Source organism: Canis aureus, chromosome 22 (genome assembly GCF_053574225.1).
Source record: "Canis aureus isolate CA01 chromosome 22, VMU_Caureus_v.1.0, whole genome shotgun sequence".
Taxonomy (NCBI): Eukaryota; Metazoa; Chordata; class Mammalia; order Carnivora; family Canidae; genus Canis; species Canis aureus.
The window spans coordinates 40437299-40460949 of NC_135632.1; the positions used below are offsets into that span (position 1 = coordinate 40437299).

Sequence of the window (23651 nt, forward strand, 5' to 3'; positions counted from 1 at the left end):
AATATCAATTACTCCTATCTGTCTAGATTCTTTCAGTTGCAGTCAAGACTAACGAATAATTTTTTAAAAAAAGTATTGATGTCCACGTTCTATTGAATATTGAAAACATCAAAGTTTTGGTACATAAAGGAATGAAGAGTAACAGGACAAACAAATGGTCGCTCATACGTGCTGACTCAACTCCTTTTGACTTGAAGTTTTAAAGATCTAAACTCTATGCCAGTTCTATAAAACACGGTATATCTAGGAGTCTGTACCTTTCTCTATTTCCTCTTTGCTTCCTGTTTATCTGGTAACTTCTTAATTGACCTTCATTTCTTTTCTGGTTCTTTTTTTTTTTTTTTTTTAAGATTTATTTATTTACTCATTCAGAGAGAGAGAGAGGCAGGCAGAGACACAGGCAGAGGGAGAAGCAGGCCCCATGCAGGGAGCCCGATGCGGTACTCGATCCTGGGTCTCCAGAATCATGCCCTGGGCTGCAGGCAGCGCTAAACCGCTGCGCCACTGGGGCTGCCCTCTTTTCTGGTTCTTTTGTTTACTCTTACTACAATCTTATCAACAGCAAAAAAAAAAAAAAAAAAAAAAAAAAGAAGGTAGGGGAAATGACAGGCTATTTTTGAACTGTCACTTGTACAGTCAATGAAACAATTCTTAATTCTGCTAGCTACAGAAAAATGTTACAAAAAATAAAACATATACAAATTACTTCAACACCTTTTGGAATTGAAGGTGTGAAATCTAAAAGTAACCATTTAATAATGTTCATTATATTTAATATTAATTTGGGGTCAAATCTGATATGTAATTTTTTGCTATGCATATATACATCATACAAGAGTCTCTGTATAATCATGATACAGCATGTTTGTCCATTTTATAGAACACAGAGTAATTATTTCATATTACTAAAGATATTTATAATTATTATATATAGTTATATATTTATAATTATATTGACTTATGACAATTTTGGTGAAACATAATAGTTTAGTAAAAACATTTTTTAAATGAAATATGAGGATCTGGACTTAAGGCAAGACACTTAGTCTCTCTGAATCTCAGTTTCCAGACTCTTTAGGTAGAATTGAACCACCATTATTTCTCCATCCTAAGACACCTCTCCCATCCCCCTACACATTTTAAAAGGTTCTGAGCTAATACACAACTGATGGCTGGCTAATAAGCTCTTTTGGCTTGAAAATTTTATGAATCTGACTCATTTGATACTAATTCAGGTCCCTTTAAACTTAACATTTTTCCTTTGAAAAATAAGAGGTTTTTATAAGAGGCAAGTTGTAGTGTAAAATGGGGAAGTATCTACCAATAAACAGCTCTTTGTCAAACAAAATAAAACAAAAACCACACACAAAATAATTCTAGTGTGTGAATTTAAAAAGTTTTACAGAAAAGGTGCAAGTAACAACTACTTTATTTGAAAAGCACAACCACTATTTGAAAAGCAGATAACAAATTTTGTTTTAAATGCTACCCCATCCCTTTGTTATAATTTTTGTAGTGTTTAAAATAAAACTTAAGCTAGATTAAATTTTTTTATCATTTTCATTACAAAGATGAGTAAGTGCCATACCTCCCTTCAATTACATGTGCAAATTGTTACATGTTATAAAAAACATTAATAATTTTAGATCACAAAAAGGTTTATATGTTCTGTCATTTCCTAAACCATTCCATGACTTACAAACAATAAAGATGCTACTTAGGACCATATGGGAAGAAGATGAACTTGAGTTAGAAATTATTTTTTAAAGGAGATTTGATGTTATCATAAAGTATATACAGTGATGGAACTAAACAGAATTTGGTAACAGCAATCTTATCAGAACCTCCTTAGTGAATAAATAAAAAGACCTTGATAACTGCATATTAAGTTTACATAATGAGTGCCAGTAGGTGTTTAAGTCGATTTTAAGTGCATAATCTTCTGCTATTAGGATATTAGTATATCACAATTTAATGTGGAAAGTATTTTATAAAAATTAATACTGAAATTATCATCTTTCCTGTATTTATTTCTACTCAATTGACTGGACATTGAAGTCTAATTGAAATTAGGAATATGAAACTCAATCACGGAATATCTGAAGTAACGTTTTCTTTTAAGGAAACTATGATTAAAAAAAAAGGAAACTATGATTAAGATCACATAACCAACATGTGATTATCATTCAATATTTTAAAATATTATTTCTATTTGTTAAGAAAAATTATCCAGAAAAGTTAGTGTGACAACTCTAAAAGGAGGCTGGAAAACAAAACAGTTGTTCACCCTTGGTTAACACCAGTAGTAGAATCTCTAGGAAGGAAGCTAACCTTTGTGCAAACTACTAGTACTGGGATGCCCAAGTTATGTGTAAGTGTATCCGCACCCAGGGGTAAAACCACACTGTCGTCTTTGTCTTCCTGTGACCCAGTATTTCTTCTCTGAGGAGAGGCTGGAAAATCTTCTCCGGGCTCTACATATTCTTGGAAGTCTCTAATCACTGAAAATCAAGGTAAACAATTTAACACATAGTTTAGAGACTGCTTTATTTCAGCAGGTAGTTTTTTCTACCATAATCTAAATATGTATTTTGAGGCTTTATACACAGTCTTATGTTAAGAAACAAAAAGGGTTTGAGAAATCTGTTTCAAAGATAAGACAGAAAGAGGAGATCCACATTAATTATGAGGAGGCAGATTATTACACTGAGTGGCTTCAATGAGTTGGGGTTCAATGCAAGCCTGATTCTGTCTGTACGAATTACTTTAGGTACGTCACTATCTAGTTTTGCCTCTCTACGTTCTCTAATTCACAGAGGGCATAAGGGGATAAACAAATAGTGTGTGTGTGGTGGTGGGGCAGTGTTCCACAATTTAGAAGTCAGACCTAGGTGATTTTCCAACATTCTTTTTTCTAAATCCTTTACTCAGGTCTCCTTTTTACCTAGGTGTAATGCTGGGCCATATTCACTCTGTATCCCTGGTAAGAATTAATGAGATACTACCAATGCTGATAAATTTTTAGAATTCATTTGCAAGTCTGTCAAAACTTTCACTTAACAAAAAGTTAATGGGAATGTATTAAGGGCCTTAACAACGTATACCTTGACTCAATGATTATTACTCTTTGAGCAATTATCAAGGAAATAATCAGCGATGCAGGATTTCTATATAAGGCTGCTTTCCATATTTAAAAGCAAAATAACAAACTGGAAACAAATTATCCATAGCACAGGATTAAAACAGTGTATGAGGGAATTCTACACAGAGCCACAGAGGAGGAAAACTGTCTTAAATTTACATGGGGTCAGGGAAAAGAGAACCCTGAACAGCTGAGTGCAGTTCCTCCAGGAACACAGCAGCATGCATACAACCTTAGCAGACCTGGTAGCTATTACCCTTCAAATCAGAGGCTGAAATCTAACAGTGGTTCTCAAGTTTTAGAAGGCAATAGAGTAACTGACTGAGTTTAGGGTGGGACCCAAGAATGCATTATTTCTGACAAGTTCCCAGCTGTACTGATTGATGCTGATGCTGATGCTGCTGGTCCCAGGCCCATAAATTGAGAATCGCTGCTATTGTGTAAATTTAGGGAATAAAAGACCCAGGCAATGGCCGACAGGAAAGACAGTCTATAGAGTAAAAGCAGTTACACATTTTTTTTCAGTGACTAAGGACCTATGTTCTCCTAATCCTCTATAATTTCCTAGCATACAAATTCCAGTAAGCTGTCAATTTTCCCCTAAAAATTATAATCAGCTCACAATAACAAAGAAAAGCAGCATTCCATCTCTACATTTTCTTAAGCAAAGTACAACACTGGCAAATGAAGAGCTCTCAGTGAAATTAAGAACTGTGACAACTGGCTTATGATTTGTTAGAAATGACCTATATCGTTTTCATAATTCGCTTGAAAATTTCCAATTTAGAAGGATAGGTACAAAATATGTATTTTGTAAATCATAAAACCAGCTTAACATCTTTGTGTTAACATTTTGGGGGCACATTTCATTTTGACAAGGCTGATAAAATTGCTCCACTTATTAAGAAATGAAAACTGCTGAAAATGAACAGCTGAAGAAAGATTTAAACATTTTTTTAACCCTAAAGACCTACTTCTCAAAACAAACATTTATGGCCTTTTGGCAAAGGAGAAAAGGCACCTCTACTAAAGAGTCTACCATTATGTATAGGTTTCCAATTTAAAACTACATTAAAACGTAGCAAAAAAAAAAAAAAACCTAGCACACCAAATTGAATTTCAAAAGCAGTAGTCACATGTCTTTCATTGAACCTTATTCAAAGTCAAAAATTCCTACAATTATGGTTGCTAGGACATCAAGTGTTTGAAATCTGTATTAGTATTTCTAGACTACTCACACTTTTGTTCCATTTCTTTCATTTCTTCAGGAGGAATTTTCAATTTGTCAATATGTTCTCTAACAACACTTGCCCATTTCTGTAGAGAATCCAAAGCAGTCCAAGGCTTTGACATATCCACAACCAGCATAACTAGAGTGTCCTTCAGAGAAATGGCATCCAGTGAAAATTTAAGGAGGCCCTTGTGATACAAGTCTCCATCTAAGATCCATACATTACATCTTGTTTGATCTATAACAGACAAAAGAAAGTTACCAAGGCAACAAGATTAAGTTATTTCATTATCCAACTAACAATACTACTTGGTATTTTAGGGCACCTCCACAGAAGAGGTCTCCTCTGACAGGTCCAACCACTTAGGTCCCCAATTTAGAAGTCAGACCTAGATGACAGGTTCAACCACTTAGGTCCCATCCAACAATTTAGTAAAGGCCTAACAAACATTCAGGAAAATGATTTAACTGCCAACATAGAACACCAGCAGCCTCTACTTATTTCTCACGCCAAATGAACAGAGTGCATTACGTTTCTATTCTTAGCATCAAAATCTCTCTCTCTTCTTAACAGCAGAGATAGCCATTCATATTCAAGATATCATACACAAAAATGAGAAGGCAAGTGATGTATACAAGAAAAAATGGCTGACTGAAAAAAGCTGGGGAGTAGATGACATTTTTGTGACAAAATGAGATGGTGAAAAGGGAGTCAACAAAACAACACTAGGATACTATTATTTCACTATCTGAGGGGGCAGTTAACTGAAAAATTTAGATTCGTCAAGGATAGCAAGAAAGCTAGTCTGCACACCAGACTACCTTAAGATGTTAAAAAAAAAATCACTATATGAATTTCAATTCCAAACTAATTAAAATATGCCTGCACATAACTATTCACTGACTAGCATGAAAGACTAGGACTCCTACTGAAAAATGACACACTAAGAAAAGTCACTAATATGAGCAGCAGTGCTCTCAGAAAGGCCTCAGGAAATTTGTTTTACATATAAATGATACTCACCATCCCTGTCTTCATCATGAACATTTAAATACAAATATTCCAACCCTCTTCCTTTCTTGTACTCTTCTATTCCCTGAATTTTTCTTATTAAGCTTGTTTTTCCAGCTCCATCTTCACCTGTAAAAAAGAACAACTCTTTTTAATTATAATATGGATTATTTAAGGATGATTTTAGTGTCAAGTGAAAAACCCAACTAGAACTAACTTTAACAAAAAGGTAATTTGATGGACGATACTTAAATAATTATACAGCTGAAGATGCAGACTTCATCTCCAAGATTCTTTGTCCTAGTATCTTTGCCCTTCCTGTTAAGTCTTGTTCTATCCTATTACAAATGGCTTCCACTGTGGGTATTTTTCAGGTAATTCAATAAAAAAAAAATGATTTTATTTACTCATGAGAGACATGGAGAGAGGCAGAGACATAGGCAGAGGGAGAAGCAGGCTCCCTATGGGGAGCCCGATGTAGGACTCGATCCCAGGACCCCAGGATGATGACCGGAGCCAAAGGCAGATGCTCTACCACTATGCTACCCAGGTGCCCCTCAGGAAATTCAACTCTTATGCCATCCCAGGTTAATTCACAAAGAACAAAAGACACTCTCCACTGGCTTTCAGTCTGAAGAATCTTAGGTAAAGACTCTTAATTGCCCCAGTTTGGGTCATGTGCTCAGCCATGAGCCACTCATGGAGGATGGATAGTATATCAAAACTGACCAGAGCGGGGAATTGAGACTATAGCCTCACCAAAACCATGAAGTCATAAGAAATATTAGTAAAGGAAAGGGGATAGTAAATTGAACAAGAACAAGGGTAGAGGGAATGTAGAACAGACAAAATGTAGACTTAAAACAGATTAATAGCAAAAACACAAGAAACAAGTGTTGGCAAGGATATGGAGAAAAAGGAACCCTCACTGCACTGTTGTGGGAATACAAACTGGTATAGACAGCACTGTGGAAAACAGTATGGAGGCTCCTCAAAAAGTTAAAAATGGAACTAGTCTCCCAACCAGTAATTGCACTACTGGGCGTTTACCGAAAAATACAAAAGCATTAATTCAAAGGGATACAGACGCCCCTATGTTTATTGCAGCATTACTTACAATAGTCAAACTATGGAAGCAGCCCAAGTGCCCATGGATGAGTGGATAAAGAAGATGTGGTACATATATACATACAGTGGAACTGTATTCAACCATAAAAGAATGAAATCTTGCCATCTGCAACAATGTGGATGGAGCTAGAGAGCATAATGCTAGGCAAAATAAGTCAGAGAAAGACAAATACCATACAATTTCATTCATATGTAGAATTTAAGAATCCAAATTAGCAAAGGAAAAAAAGAGAGAGCAAGAAACAGATTCTTAACTATAGAGAACAAACAGGTGGTTATCAGAGGGGAGGTAGAGAGGACGCGTGAAATAGATGAAGGGGATTAAGAGTGCACATTTATCATGATGAGCACTGAGTAATGTACAGAATTGCTGAATCACTCTATTGTACATCTGAAACTAATATAACACTAATATAAACTAACACTAATTAACACTAATATAAACTAACACTAATAAACTAATATAACAGTATGTTAATACTGTTTGAATTAAAATAAAGAACTTAAGAACATTGATAGCAAAAAAGTATGTGACTTACACTTGGAACAAGCTTAAAAAGTTTAAAACTAGGCTAGCTATTCAATGTTTTGGTGTGGATTTTTAAAATATTGTAAATCTATTTAAATACTATGTATTATTGTCTCATGAACTTAGTTATTAGAAATATAATTTTAAGGGATCCCTGGGTGGCGCAGCGGTTTAGTGCCTGCCTTTGGCCCAGGGCGCGATCCTGGAGACCCGGGATCGAATCCCACATCAGGCTCCCGGTGCATGGAGCCTGCTTCTCCCTCTGCCTGTGTCTCTGCCTCTCTCTCTCTCTCTCTGTGACTATCATACATAAATAAATAAATAATTAAAAAAAAGAAATATAATTTTTTTAAGAAATATAATTTTAATAGTACTTATAATAAAGATGAGTTTCTTAGATCTAAGGACTTATTCCTAGAGAATATTCATTCATGAGTTCTCTGAAAATTTAAAAGTTGTTTTAATTTTCAGGTTAAACTTAAAAAAATTATGTATATCTCAGATCTTCTGAATGACCATCTTTAGATGTAAATGCTGCCACAAGATTGCTGTACTCACTTCTGCGTACGTATTTATAATCCTATTAGTGACAAGCTGAAGCCAAGTAATGCAGATAGCATGGAGAAGAGAGAGGACACACACACCTGTCAAACTCAAAAAAAAAAAAAAATAATAATATCCCAGAGTGGTTAGTACTATATTCAGTTGTACTGGCCAGACTACATTTATGAATGATTTCCAAACACTTCATAGCAATAAATATCACCTTAAACTGGCAATAAAGAACTTGTCATTAAATAAATATTTTTTCAGTGCTACTTTTGCAGTGTACCATTAAAATAGTCCAACAAAAGAACAGATTGGGTTGAAAATAGTAATATCTATAACAACAATGATTATTCCCATGATGATCCCCCCATGCTTAAAATGGAAATAATAAAGTAAACCAGTGAAAAATATGTAAGTGCTCCTATTAAACCTAATACTGGCATTTAATTTCAGCAAAACATCATTTGTTATACTGATTGCTAATTTGGTTTTTATCAACCCTATAATTTTTATGGCATTTATGTTTTCAAGTAGTTGTTCAAGAACTATAAACAAAAAGAATTTAAAGCATTTATATCTAGTTCTGTCATATGCAAGAGCACTGGACACAATAATTTAAATCACCATGTGTTGAGATCTGTGAAAACTTCTTTTTAAAGAGCCTGAATAGGCAGAGCACAGAATTTTTAGGGCAATAAAACTATTCTGCATGATACTGCAATGGCAGCTACGTGTCATTATAGATTTGTCAAAACCCATATAATGTACAACACCAACAATGAACCCTCACATAAACAATGGACTTTAGGGGATAACGATGTGTCAAGGTCAGGGAGAGGTTGTATAGATGTGGGGACAGGGGATATTCAGAAATTCTCTGAATTTCCCACTCAATTTTGCTGTGAACCTAAAAATGCTCTAAAAAACAGTTTATTGGGACACCTGGGAGACTCAGTTGTGTGTCTGACTCTTAATTTTGGCTCAGTTTTGAACGTGGAATCTGCTTACCATTCTCTCTCTCCCTCTCCCCCTGCACCACCTCCCCCCAACACCACTTGTGCATATGTACTCTCTCTCTAAAAAATAAAAACCCCAAAATTTATTAATTAAAAAAAAATCTGAGTTCATTCTAGAACTAGAAAGAAAAGAATCAAGATTTCTCTTATGGAAAAAAAAAAAAAGATTTCTCTTAGGACAGGCTACTTTCCTGAAAGGAGTCCTATTAAGTGAAATTTACACCAACTGAAAACTGATTATCCCACAGAAACAATGTTACATATTATAGAAGCTTAAATTAGCAATGAAATGTTCAATGAGAATTTTTTATAGTGCATACGCATCCACAAAAATAGGTGGTAGTCAGATAAAATTTCATTTAATATAACGCAGAATTGGGATCCCTGGGTGGCGCAGCAGTTTGGCGCCTGTCTTTGGCCCAGGGTGCGATCCTGGAGACCCGGGATCCAATCCCACATCAGGCTCCCGGTGCATGGAGCCTGCTTCTCCCTCTGCCTATGTCTCTGTCTCTGTCTCTCTCTCTCTCTCTGTGACTATCATAAATAAATAAAAAAATAAATAAAAATAAAAATAAAAAAATATATATATATAACGCAGAATTTATCTTTTCTCCTTAATTCCTATTTTGGATGTTAGAAAATAAAAAGATATCTTAAAAAACACCCAAAATCAGATGGATTTATTTCAACTTCTTTTTAATATTTCAAATGACTTAAATATAAAGGTTTCTGAATTAAAAAAACATACTTGTGGATAAGCATAAGCAAAAGAATCCAAACCACAATAATATTACCTAGAAATAGTCACTGATTTGGTTATCTCTGTTGGTAATATTTTTTTTTTTTTTTCTGTTGGTAATATTATTAAGTGGTTCTTTAGTGCAGAGGATCATAGGAGAAGGAAGGGAAAACTGAATGGGAAGTAATCAGAGAGGGGAACAAACCATGAGAGACTCTTAACTCCAGGAAACAAACTGAAGGTTGCTTGGGTAGGGTAGAGGCATGGGATTACTGGGTGATGGGCATTAAGGAAGGCACGTGTGATGAACATGGGTATTATATTCAACTGATGAATTACTGAACTCTACATCTGAAACTAATGATGTAATATATGTTGGCTAATTGAATTTTAAATTAAAAAAAATATGGAGTGCTTAAATAACAAGTTTGTGTCTTCTTTTTAATTCATCTAATTCTAATTATAAAGGTTTAAATCCATATGCTCCAAATACACTTTGAACCAAAATTCATGACATCAAAAAAAGTCAATCTTAACTATATATGCTGTATTTTTAAGTTCCTGTAGCCATCAGTAGAGCATGACTGTTTCCTTTTTCTAAAAACCGAAGCTGAAGGATTTTCTCTTACTTATGAGACCAGAGTTTATTCCTGAGACAATGTCTATCACTCATTTCACTGGACTAATGGTTCTCAAAGGTACCACACTCACCTGGGGGGCTTATTAAACACATATTGCTGGGATCCCTAGGTGGCTCAGTGATTTAGCGCCTGCCTTTGGCCCAGGGCGTGATCCTGGAGTCCTGGGATCAAGTCCCGCATCAGGTTTCCTGCATGGAGCCTGCTTCTCTCCCTCGGCCTGTGTGTCCCTGCCTTTCTCTCTCTGTTTCTCATGAATAAATAAATATTTAAAAAAAAAAACAACACCACATATTGCTGGGCCTCCCCTCCTGGATTTCTGATTCAATAAGTTTGGGGTAGGGTCCAAGAATCTGCATTTCTAACAGGTAACTGGTGTTGCTGACGCTGCTAAGGTAGGTACCACACTTTGAGAACCATTGCATTGGACATTTACTACACTAAACACTAGGAATACAAAGATCCTTATTCTCCAAGCCACTATCCTCTAAGATGCTCATAAGCTGGAGAGAGAAAACAAACAGGAGATAATTCCAAGATACTGTCATTAGGACTACACTAGAGATATGCTACAAACCAGGAAGCCAGCCCTAAGAGAATATCCTGGTTTTGTCTAGAAGTCAGAAAGGGCTTTGTAGAGACGGTGGGTAATACTTTAGCCAAATCTTGTGGTGTTTAATGAGCCATGGACAGTTAGTCATTCCAGGCAGTAAGGAAATCATTATAGAGGCCTGGAGGCAAAGAAGTGTCCTTCTATAAAGGACAAATAATTTGAATGCATGAACTTGAGGATGTCAGGGAAAAAGGAGCAGAAAGTGAGAACAAGTACGGCATGCCAGATCATGAAGGGCATCTTATGCCAGGCTGGGAAGGTCAGATTTTATCCTGAGGATAATGGGGAGCCTCCGGCAGCGTTGAGTATTTCAGATAGACTGTTGTGGCAGAAGTGCAGAAGGCTGCCTGACAAGGGTAAGGTTAAGAGTAAGGAAACTAGGTAACTGATATTAATGGAGTCCTAGCAAGAAATGAGGTAGGTATTAGCTAGTGGTGGGAATTGCTATGCTCCAGGCTGACTTAGTTGGGAGTTGGCAGAGAGAGAGGAGGAGGAGGAAGACACTGAAGTTAGAAGGCCCTCCCCTCACCATTGCTTCAGTAACACCGCTCTCTCCTACCTGACCTGACCTCTGAGGTGGCTGGTCCTGAGTCTTCCTTGCAGGCTGCTCTTCCATCCCCACCCAATGTCTGTGTTTCCCAGGGTTCCTTTCTCAGCCTTCTACTCTTCTCACTCTGAACATAATTCCAGAAGCAGCTCCATGTACAACTTCAATACCCCATGGTGACCCACAGATTTCCTTCCAGCTTCGGCCTCTCCTGAACTGATTACTGGTCTTCACTACTTGGATGTTCCATAAATACCTCAGATTTCAATATGCACAAAACCAGTATCATTCTCTTGCCACCTTTCCCCCAAACTCTTGCTTATATAATGATTAATGTAACCTCAAAGCCTTTCTATATGCTTGTTTCCTCTGCCTAGAACAGTCTCTCTTCAGAAATCTCTAGGTTGTCTAAACTGTTACCTTTTCTCAATGATCACTTCCTTGGGAAGGCCATTCCTAACCACCTCATTTAAAATCACAACCGCCTGGGCATCTGGGTGGCTCAGTGATTGAGTGTCTGTCTTTGGCTCAGGGTGTGATCCCAGGGTCCTGTATTGGGCTCCTCATGGGGAGCTTGCTTTTCCCTCTGCCTGTGTCTCTGCCTCATTAATAAAATATTTAAAAAATAAATAAAATTACAACTTCCCAATATTCCAATGCCTTCTTATTTTTCTCCATTGAAATTACTAATACAGTATGTATTTTACTTAGTCATCCCCTACCCTCAAAAGCTCTAGAGGAACATGCATTTTTGTGTTTTGTTTACTGCTATATCCCCAGTGTCCAGAAAGCACCGGTGACTACAGTGCATGTTAACTCTGTGGTTTCCATAGTGACATGCACATTCATAAGCTTCTTACAGGACAGCCACTGATACATCTGGTCTCAAACAACAAAAGTCATGCCACAATATTAATGCATTTCATAAATCCCTGAATGAAGGATATAAGTTTTGTTCCCTTACCCTCTTTGGGAGTATTTTAAAACTTTATTGTGTATTAATGGGTTTGAAATACAAAAGCCTAAGAAGTTAGGACAGAAAAAGGATAAAATTTCAAGTCTATCAATGTGTTTCCATATAACAAAAAATAAAGTACCGTAACTGCTCCCTTTGCCCACATAGTCAGATGGAATCATCAGTAACTTCCTGCAGGAGCAGCATTTCCAGAGTGCCTGCTGCATGCATTCCAGCAACAGTAATTCTAACATAATCATGACTGTAATGGCGAATGGTAATTATCTTCCATAATGGTAGATGATGATACTGGAGTTCAGAACTCCTAAAGGTAAGTATCTTACTCAAAGTTTCACAGGTAGGAAATGACAAGGTCAAGTTCTAAATTTATATGAATTTAAGCTCAAAGCATACTCTTTCCAATATTCAACAGTGCTGCTATTTTAGAGCCATTAAAACAATATTGTTTATTATTTTTGCATTATGACTCATGAAAGAAAAAGATATTTCTGCTTCCAGGGGTCATTGCTATTTTCAGAAGAAAAAGAAAATGACTTCATGCATTCTTCTCTGTGAGCTGTCTCTGAGTGATAGGTGGTTATGTTCCTATTTTCTCAATTTTACCTCTAAGAACTGGGAATAAAGTTTGTTTTATTATGCTAGTAACTTCTCTCCTGAAAATTTAGACGCTGATAGCTGTGCCTCTTAATATTTAGCACCTTGGAAACGCCATTTTAAGATAAATGTTACAACACTGATTTTGAAAAACAGTATACTGTCAAATAAATGTAATATGGTAAATACGATAGAGATTTTTTCCCATCCTGCGATTTCAAATTTCTCACTTCTGGTAACAAAATGGAAGTGTTCACATTGAGAATAAATAATATATCATAGACACACACAGGCTGTAAAGAAATCTAATGAAATCCTCTCTACTTAGAGATGAGAAAACTGAGACTAGTCACAAAGATTGTGGGAGCATGGCAATAATCCAAGTCTTGCAAGAGAATCCAAATCAACCTTCTCAAGAGTGTGACTCTCATTTGCTCTCGGGAAAAAATGGAATGAAGGCAAAAACAGAAGAATATCTTATTCCCAAGAATATTCTAACATAGTGCTTGGTACAGAGAAGATTGTTAAGATGTCTGAAGCACTTTGCTAACTGAAACAAAATTTTTCTGGGAGCAAAGCTTCTATCAACTACTCTTCTCTCCAACTTTAACAACATTTGGAAGTTAGGGTTGGTTGAAAATTGACATATATATTTTAAGCCCAATTCTTCTTTTCATAAGTCTTAAGCCTTCATTAAAATGACCATTTTCTGCAGCTGTCATTTTTTTCTACACCTAAGTGAACTCTGACATGATTTGTCTTAATGGCAAATGCAAGCATCTGAAAATAGACCTGTTTCAAAAAACATCTGAGAGGTCAATGAAGACATATTCTGTAGACAAAATCTCATTTGTTACCTACTATTTATAGGAAATACTTTTTTTTTTTAAAGATTTTATTTATTTGACAGAGAGAGTACAAGCAGAGGGAGCAGCAGGCGGAGGAAAAGGAGAAGCAGAAGCAGGCTCTACACAGAGCAGGGAGCCCAACGCAGGGCTCAATCCCTGAGATCATGACCCGAGCTGAAGGCAGACATTTAATAGACCACAGGCCACCCCTAGGAAACACTTCTTATCTGAGGTATTTACAAAGATGCGATTCTTTTTTTCTTCCAAGATTTTATTTAACTTCAAGTTAGCATATAGTGTAGTATCAGTTTTAGGAGAATTTAGCAATTCCTCACTCATATGTAATACCCAGTGCTTATTACAACATGCACCTCCTTAATGCCCATCACCTGTTTAGCCCATCCCCACACCCACTTCCCCATTTTTTCTTTTATTATAAGGTTTTATTTTTTAAAAAGATTTTATTTATTCATGAGTGGCACAGAGAGAGACAGAGACATAAGCAGAGTTTCTTGCTTTGTCTTTTTTCCTCTCCTTATTTGGATTCTTCAATTCCACATATGAATGAATGAAATATAGTATTTGTCTTTCTCTTATTTTGCTAATTAGCATTATACTCTCTAGCTCCACCCATGTTGTTGCAGATGGCAAGATTTCATTCTTTTATGGCTGAATAATATTCCATTGTGTGTGTGTGTGTGTGTGTGTGTGTGTATATACCATATCTTCATTATCCTTTCATCTATTGACAGGCATTAGCCTGCTTCCATAGTTTGACTATTGTAACTAATGCTGGAATAAACATTGGGACGTCTGTATCCCTTTGAATTAATGCTTTTGTATTTTTGGGTAAATACTCACCCAGTAGTGCAATTACATTTTTAACTTTTTGAAGAACCTTCATACTGTTTTCCACAGTGGCTGTACCTGTTTGCATTCCCACCAACAGCACAAGAGGGCTCCTTTTTCTCTACCTCCTTGCCAATACTTGTTTCTTGCATTGTTGACTGCAGCCATTCTGACAGGTATGGAGTGATATCTCATTACAGTATTGATTTGCACTTCCCTGATGATCAATCATGTGTCTTTTGGCCATTTGTAGGTCTTCCTTGGAGAAATGTCTGTTTATGTCTTTTGGCCTTTTTTTTTTTTTCTGCCTATTTTTCAATTGGATTATTTGGTTTTTAAATGTTGAGTTGTATCAGTTCTTTTTATATTGTGGATACTAACCCTTTGCCAGATAGGTCATTTGCAAATATCTCCTCCCATCTGATAGACTGCCTTTTAGTTTTGTTGATTATTTCCTTCAACATGCAGAAGCTTTTTACTTTGATCCAGTCCCAAAAGTTTACTTTTGCTTTTACTTCCCTTGCTTTAGGAAATGTATCTAGAAAAATGTTATGGCCAATGTCAGAGACATTACTGCCTGTGCTCTCTTCCAGGATTTTTATGGTTTCAGGACTCACATCATTTAGGTCTTCAACCCATTGTGAGTTCTTGTGTATGGTGTAAAGGGGGTGATCAAGTTTCATTCTTTCGCATGTTGCTGTCCAGTTTTCCCAATACCATTTGTTGAAGAGACGGTCTTTCTTCCCATTGGATAGTCTTTCCTGCTTCATAGAAGATTAACGGACTATATTGGTGTAGGTTTATTTCTGGGTATCCTATTCTGTTCATTGATCTATGTGTCTATTTTTGTGCCAGTATCATACTATCTTGATTACTACAGCTTTGTAATATAACTTGAAGTCTAGAATTGTGATGCCTCATTGTTTTTCTTTTTCAAGATTCCTTTGGCTTTTCAAGGTCAATTTGTGGTTCCATACAAATTTTAGGATTGTTTATTCTAATTCTGTGAAAAATGCTGTTGGTATTACAAAGATGTAGTCTTGTTCAACTTTTATATACATCTTCTAATCACATTATTTTTTAGACTATTTTTTTTCTCTTTTTATGTCATTAGGCATTTTACCCATGGCTTCTGCCTGATTCTCTTCTTAGTATATAAACATGCTACTCAAAAATGAACATTCACGAAAATTTATACCACACTCCACATCCCCATCCTGCAGCTGTGTGATCTTCCTGAAACAATCTCCTCATACTACTTTTCCTCTTAAGACCCTTCAAGGTATTCTAGTTAATGATACACAAAAGCTCAAGTACTTAGAGTGAAGTAAACTAGTATCAGCAACTTACTTTGTAATGCATAAAAAGACAGGTGGAACAGTGAAAAGCTAATGTGATAAAATAAATACAGTTAAGTGTTAATGGTAGAGTCTAGGTTTAGGTATATGAGTATTCACTCTAACATTCCTTCAACATGTTTAGGTATTCCTTCAATACCTAAGATGCCAGGAAAAACCCTCAGGATCTTCCTGCTGCTCTTGCCACAAAGCACAAACTATAAAGCCCAACGTTCCTTACAAAAGCCACCTAATTTTTCTGCTTCTCTCCTACCATATCCCACAATCCACATACTAGGCTCCAGCCATTCACAACTTCTTGCAGAACACTGCAAGAGAGAGAGCACAGAGGGTGCTCTCTCTCAACTCTGAGTCTTCACATGCTGTCATTTCTTTCTGGAATATTTCCCCCTTCTCCTCACATGTGGGAGAACCCCAGTTTATCCTGGTCTCATTTTAGTTTCCTCTAGCAAGTGTTCTTTGCCTCCACAAGTCTGGTTAAGAGCTCTCCCTCATACACCAACAACACACTGAACTCTAAAGACACTTTACTGTAGTGTGTCAGGTCATTTATGGGTTTCCTTCGGCAGATAAGTCTGCCAAGTCTGTCCCCCTTCATTCAACAAATATTCTTTTAGCAAGTTCTCTTAATAGAAACAGGGTATAAAGTCCTTGCTTTTAGGATACTTGCAGGTAAGAAATTATCCTATTCTTAACAGGTCCTCTCCTTGCTTGCTCAACAAAGAAAGAAACCATGTTGTCTTAGTCTCTTTGGGCTGTTATAACAAAAATACCATAGGCTAAGTGGCTTTTAAACAAGATAATTTATTTCTCACAGTTCTGGAGGCTGAGAAGTTCATGAAGGCACTGGCAGATCTGGCATCTAACGAAGGCTTGTTTCCAGGTTCTTCTCCCTGTGTCCTCACATGGCAGAACGGGTGAGAGAGCTCTCTGGTGTTTCTTTTTTTTTTTTTTTTTCTGGTGTTTCTTTTATAAGGGCCCCAATCCCACTCATGAGGCCTTTGCCCTCATGACCTAATCATCTACGAAAGACCACACCTCCTAATGCCATCCCACTGTGGGGTGGGATTTCAACACATTAATTTGGGAGGTACACCTTTACCCTATAGCACTCATCCTATAGTCAGAATATCCTTTACCAATGTTCATTATCTCTCAATCACAACTACAGTCTCTATTTTTGTAACCATACCTTATCTATAATCACTTGTCCTGGGCCTTTACCCACAATATATTAAGATAGATTAAAATCCACTCATGTCTATAAAACTCAAGTGGCTACCTCTCATCAATAATTGATTAATTGTATAAGCTCATAATACATACCTTTCACTAAACTTAGAAAAGCTTTCTAGTCATTGGACTGAGTTATCAATACAAAGCTTCCTTGCCACATTCAAGATGAACTATGTTTGGCAATATTAAAAAGTCCATTATGAACTTTTTCTCTTTATTTGATTATGCAATTAAAGGATTAAAAAATATTAATTGCAGGATATCTATATTTGGCATTGGCAGACATTTAAAAACCATCTTTAGTGGCCGAACCATTCAAGAAACAAAAGTCACTAAATTTCAAGTCATTTTTGGAAAACAAAACACAGAACCTAATAGTTTGAAAACTAAAATAAAACAAAAGAAAAATGACTATATACATACTTAATTCTAAGCAATTAATATATCTTTAAAGTGGCAAGCAGGGCAATGGGGCTTAGGTGGCTTCAAACCCAAAGTAACCTACAGATTCAATGTAATCCCAATCAAAATTTCAGTGGCATTTTTCACAGAAATAGAACACACAATTCTAAAATGTGTATGGAACCACAGAAGACTCTGGATAAGCCAAAGCAATCCTGAGAAAGAACAACACTGGAGGCATCAAATTCTATTACAAGTTAACAGTCATGGTATTGGCATAAAAACAGACATATATATCAACAAAGAGCCCCAAAATGAACCCAAGCATATATAGTCAATTAATTTGTAACAAAGGAGCCAAGAATAACAATAGATAAAGGATAGTGTCCTCAATAAATGATGTTGGGAAAATTAGACAGCCATACACAAATAAAACTAGACCACTATCTTATACTGTACACAGAAATTAACTCAAAATGGATTGAAGACTTGAACATAAAATCTGGAAACACAAAGTTCTTAGGAGTAAACATAGGTGGTAAGATCCTTGACAGAGGTCTTGGCAATGATTTTTTAAAAATCTGATTCCAAAGGCAACAAAAACAAAATTAACAAGTAGGACTGCATCAAACTAAAAAACATCTGCATGACAAAGGAAACCATCAACAAAATAAAAAAGGCAACCTACTGAATGGAAGAAAATATTTGCAAATCACATATATGATAAGGAATTAAAATGCAAAATACATAAAGAATTCATACAATTCAACTAGCAAAAAACCAAACAATTAAAAAGTGGCAGAAAGCAGGAAAAGACATTTCTCCAATGAAGACATACAGATGCCCAACAGGCACATGAAAATGCTCAACATTACTAATCATCAGGGAAATGCAAATCAAGGCCACAGTGAAATATCACCTAATCCCTGTTAGAATGGCTATTATAAAAAAAAAGAAAAGAAAAAAACAAATATTGGGGAGGATATGGAGAAAAGGAAACCTCTGTGCCTTGGTGGTGGGAGTGTAAACTGGTGTAGCCACTGATGAAACATTGTAAGGTTTCCCAAAAAATTAAAAATTTTGATCATAGGAACGCCTGGGTGGCTCAGTAGTTGAGCATCTGCCTTCGGCTCAGGGCATGATCCCAGGACTGAGTCCCACATAAGGCTCCCCAAGGGGAGCCTGCTTCTCCAGATGCCTATGTCTCTGCCCCTTCTCTGTATCTCTCATGAATAAATAAAATCTCTAAAAAATTTTTTTAAATTATATTTTGACCATATGATCTAGTAACTTCACTTTTGGGTACTTTTCCAAAGAAAATGAAAACATTAACTTGAAAGATATATGTACCCTCATGTTCATTGCAGCATTATTTCTAATAGCCCAAAGAAAACAACCTAAGTGTCCATTGATGAATGGGTAATGAAGATGTGAGATACACAGTATTATTCAGCCATAAGAAAGAATGAAATGATACCATTTGTGACAACATAGATGGACTCTGGGGGCATTACACTAAGTGAAATAAGTCTGATAGAGAAAGACAAATGCTGTATAATCTCTCTTATGTGTGGAATCTAAAAAAACAAAAAAACCCAAGCTCACAGACAGATACAGAGAACAGATTGGTGGTTGCGGGGGGATTGGAAGATGGGTGATGGGTGTGAAAAAGTAAAATTAAAAAAAAAAAAGTATTCAATGCCAAACACATAAATAAAAGCAGCAAAGACAAAAACAAACAAAAGCAAAAAAAAAAAAAAAAAAAAAAACCCAATAACCCAGAAATACAGGAATATTTGGGTGACTTTTACGACGAAGGTGCATTACGTCAATCAATAATACAAACGATTAAAATCACATAAACACTTCTTAGAATCACCTAGAATGAGATTTTAAAATTCTCTTACATTATCAAAACCACAAAGAACTATGGTGAGCATGGAGAAAAATAAAAACCATCTCTAATGACCAAAACAGTCTGGAAACAAAAATCACTAAATTCCAAGTTATTTTTGAAAAAACACAGAGCCTAATGGCTTGAGCAGTAGAATAAAAGAATAACTATACATTATACATATATTTCATTCAATGCAATTAATATATCTTTAAAGTGGCAAGTAGGGCAACAAGGCCTGTGTGGCTTCAAAAAATATTGAAAGAATTTATCTGTCATGCATAAACTATAAGAAAGCTTTATCTTCAGTTCCTGGGCCTTCAGCTGGCAGTGAAAAGACATACTAGCTTTAAGTGTGCCAGCCAAATAGTTAATGATCTGTAAACATACACTTAACACAAGTACTGAGAGTTCCTGTTTAAACAGACTAAGATGGAAATCCTTCTATAAAGAACCCTTTAATGATGATATTAAAGTTATTCTCTAAATATTTTATCTAAATTTGCATTTTATATTAGATTTTCTTAAACATATTTTACAGATGTTTTTAAAACAAACTGAAATATTTCGTTAGATATTATATTCTAATAGGGCCATTTTCATGTCCTCATCCAGGTGCTGGCAAACTTTTTAGGACCAGGAAGTAAATATTTTAGGCTTTGCAGTTCACAGAAGGTCTCTGTCACATATTTATCTTTGATTTTTTAACCCCAAATCTTTAAAAATATAAATAAACAAACCCCATTCTTGGCTTGCTGGCCATACAAAAATAGTCTACAGGCCAAACCCTGCCCTAATGGATGGACCAAGATAAGAAAGATTTGTTGATTCAATTACAGTGAAATTCCTCATAGCAAATAAGTCTGTATTTTAAGTTATTTGTGAGTGCTATTCAAATAAGCCACTCTCTATAAGCCAAGTATAAGATCCACACACTTAAAATAACTTGTTTTAATGTTTTAAAGATTTAAGGTAATCTCTACATCCAATGTGGAACTCGAACCTACAATCCTGAGATTGAGAGCTGCATGCTCTACCAGCTGAGCCAGCCAGGTGCCCCCACAAAGAATTCAGTTTTAGCATAAAGCAATAACAACCATCAATTCTTACTTTTTTTCAGCTCAAATTTGAAAACCATATTGGTTACAAAACAAAGACTATATAAACTCCACCAAAATAGTATAGGGGTAAAGATGTGCTCATGTTACTGTTTTATCATCCCAACAGATCTCTACTTCAACACCAAAGGTAAAGTCCAAAACTTTACAATGACAATTTTTTTTTCTAAAGATTTTATTTATTTATTCATGAGTGACACAGAAAGAGGAGCAGAGGGAGAAGCAGGCTCCTCACAGGGAGCCCGACTCAGGACTCGATCCCAGGACCCTGGAATCATGCCCTGAGCCAAAGACAGACACTCAACCACTGAGCCATCCAGGAGTCCCACAATGACAATTTAATTAACAGGTTTAGAAATGGGAAGATTCAGAAGATGTGATTTCTAACTGTCATAGTATCACAATTAGTTGTTTGAACCTGGACAAGTCAAGTATTTCCATTTGCTTCCCATCTTCTAAGCAGAGAGGAATAAAAGCAGACAAAATTTATGGTGATGGATTTAAAGTTCTATGACTATTATCAATTCATTACTTCTTTGTTAATGATACACAAGAAATAAAGTTCTTTTATAAGACATCAACACTGTTTTAAAAAGATAACATAAAAACAAGAATCACATGAAAATGAGCAAAGCAAAACACTAATAGCTATCTTGAACACTTCCAGTGTATGCCATTGTTAGAAGTGTTTCACAAACATTATCTCCTATAATCCACATGATAATCCCAAAAGGTAAATAGTATAATCTGAAAGATTAAGCAATCTAATAAAGAAGGGTCAGGATTAAAAGCCAGCAATGCTCCTAAACACTATAGACATTGCCATTGTACTTGGAGCAGCTTCTAGTCTTCACTCAAGATAAACAGGGATGACAAAAGGTAAAATTAAGTGGTACTCTGCCTCCCTTTTCTCCCAGGTTCCTCTCCAGTTGTGGTGGAAGGCTGAAACTCTTCTTGCTTTGCACAGGTTTGTGTACCTGACACCTGCTTTCTACGTAGAGCTTTGATTCACATCTCCACAGCTATATTGGAAACATTATGGCCTACACAGCATCATGATAATTAGAACAGAAAGAATTCTAGCCTTCCATGTTCCTTCTTTATCCAAGTGAGATACCAACATTGTGAAGCTGACATTTTTTATTTGGCCTAGCATGATATAAAACAAATCAATCTATTTTATCTGAAAGCTCTGGTGACAAGAGCCATGAGGGGTCTTTACTGGAACTACTTTTGGGTTCATACCTGCTATGTGGCCTTCCATAGGTTATCAGGATGACCCAGGCAGGGTGGGGTCTTTTGGTCTGCTCCCCATTTCTCAAAGAGCATCTCCTCCCTTGCCTCAGCTGGCAAGAACAGGGAGAGGCTGTTAATCAGCTGCAACATCTGCACCAGTAGTTCTTTTTTTTAAGATTTTTCTTAAAATTTATTTATTCATGAGATACACACAGAGGCAGAGACATAAGCAGAGGGAGAGGCAGGCTCCCTGCGGGGAGCCCAATGTGAAGCTTGACCTGGGATCATGACCTGAACTGAACGGAAGGCAGACGCTCAACCACTGAGCCACCCAGGTGCCCCTGCACCCAGTGGTTCTAAGTAAACATGTATGCATGGCTGTTCAAAACTACATCCCTCTAATACATCAAGGAGTATCTGCATAGTGGAAAGTCAGACAAACTCAATTTTGAATCCTAGTTCAGCTGTATGACCTGGGGCTCAATAACCTCTTCTGTAAAAGTGAACACACTGTATAATAAAGCAGAACATGTAACACATGATGTTCCCATCCCATTTGTTGGCCAAAGCCCTACCTTTGAACATCATCATTCAGTAATTCACATTAAAAAATAGAATTTATCCTTAGAATTTCCCTCACTCTCATAGACTGACTAGACATGAACTGAAAACCACTGAGTTTAATTCAATAAACATTCATCACAGCCATAAATGCTAATCCCAAAGGTTAACAGTTCCTATGTTCCAGTAAGCCAAAGTTACACTAAAGTCATAGTTTTTAATCAACAAATATGGTATATATTCTATAGTTAAACTGCCTTTAAATTAGGATGCCAATTTTTAACCTATCTACCAGATAGGTAAAGATTAAAGTGCATAATCCTTACCGTTACTTTTTTTTTAAAGATTAATTTATTTTTATTTTTATTTATTTATGATAGTCACAGAGAGAGAGAGAGAGAGAGGCAGAGACACAGGCAGAGGGAGAAGCAGGCTCCATGCACTGGGAGCCCGACGTGGGATTCGATCCCGGGTCTCCAGGATTGCGCCCCGGGCCAAAGGCAGGCGCTAAACTGCTGTGCCACCCAGGGATCCCATCCTTACTGTTACTAATGGTGCTAAGTAAACAAGTACTCTCACATACCAATGGTAGGAATGTAAACTGGCACGACTTTCCTAAAAGACTGTTTGGTAATATACAGAAAGACTCTAAAGATATATACTTTTGATCCAGCCATTGAACTTATAGGAATTTATCCCAAAGGTAATACTGGGCAAATGGAAAATTAGACATAATAATAATAATCTGTATACACATTGATTTTAATTATGTCATAACTATATATATTATTCAGTCATTAAAAGGGAAGAAAAAACCCAACCCCGATACATTAAAAAAAAAAAAAAAGGCACAAGCCTATTTGTTTAAAAAACAATATATACACAAAGAAAATGAACACTGCTGTCTCTAGGTGGTGGGATCATGTGTTATTTTCATTTTCTTATCTTCATAATATTTTCTCTTACTCTGACAAGAAACATGTATTACTTTACAATTTAAAACAGTGACTTCCAATTTTGAGAGGACAGTGATTTAAGACAATTTTTTTTGGTTCTTTTAATCCCAGTAAGTATGAAAGAATCTTAGTTAACAGATCAGAAGGTTGTAATTCATCCACAATCCCACAGCTTCAAATGGTAGGAAGCGCTAATTCCCAGACCGGGTGCCTCTAGGTAAGGATCCTACCACACCTGAGCTGCCTTGTGCCTTGGCCTTTCCACTGTGTTTTTATGGCTACTGCAACATGCTTCCTTAGTTTGCAGCCCACAGTGTTCTCCTCCCTATCTTAGCAAAATTTTACTCAGATACCACCTTTTCAGCAAAATCTTACGTGACCTATTTAGCAATTATTTCATACTGACATATTTGATTTTACTACTTTGAGTCTTTTCCTCCAAGAATTTATAAGCTCCTAGAGGGCAGGGACAGAGTCCT

The 23651-nt window shown here is 36.2% G+C and overlaps 1 protein-coding gene across 1 annotated transcript in view; it reads right to left on the bottom strand.

Moving 5' to 3' along the window:
* The window catches only part of DYNC1LI1 (dynein cytoplasmic 1 light intermediate chain 1), a 48029-nt gene that overhangs the window by 18491 nt on the left and 5887 nt on the right, over positions 1-23651 (bottom strand). The window contains exons 3-5 of the mRNA XM_077865568.1: positions 5398-5514; positions 4381-4611; positions 2332-2501 (exon numbers count right to left, since the gene is read on the bottom strand). Of these exons, the coding sequence (XP_077721694.1) occupies positions 2332-2501; positions 4381-4611; positions 5398-5514 (518 nt within the window). The remainder of the gene's footprint in view (positions 1-2331; positions 2502-4380; positions 4612-5397; positions 5515-23651) is intronic.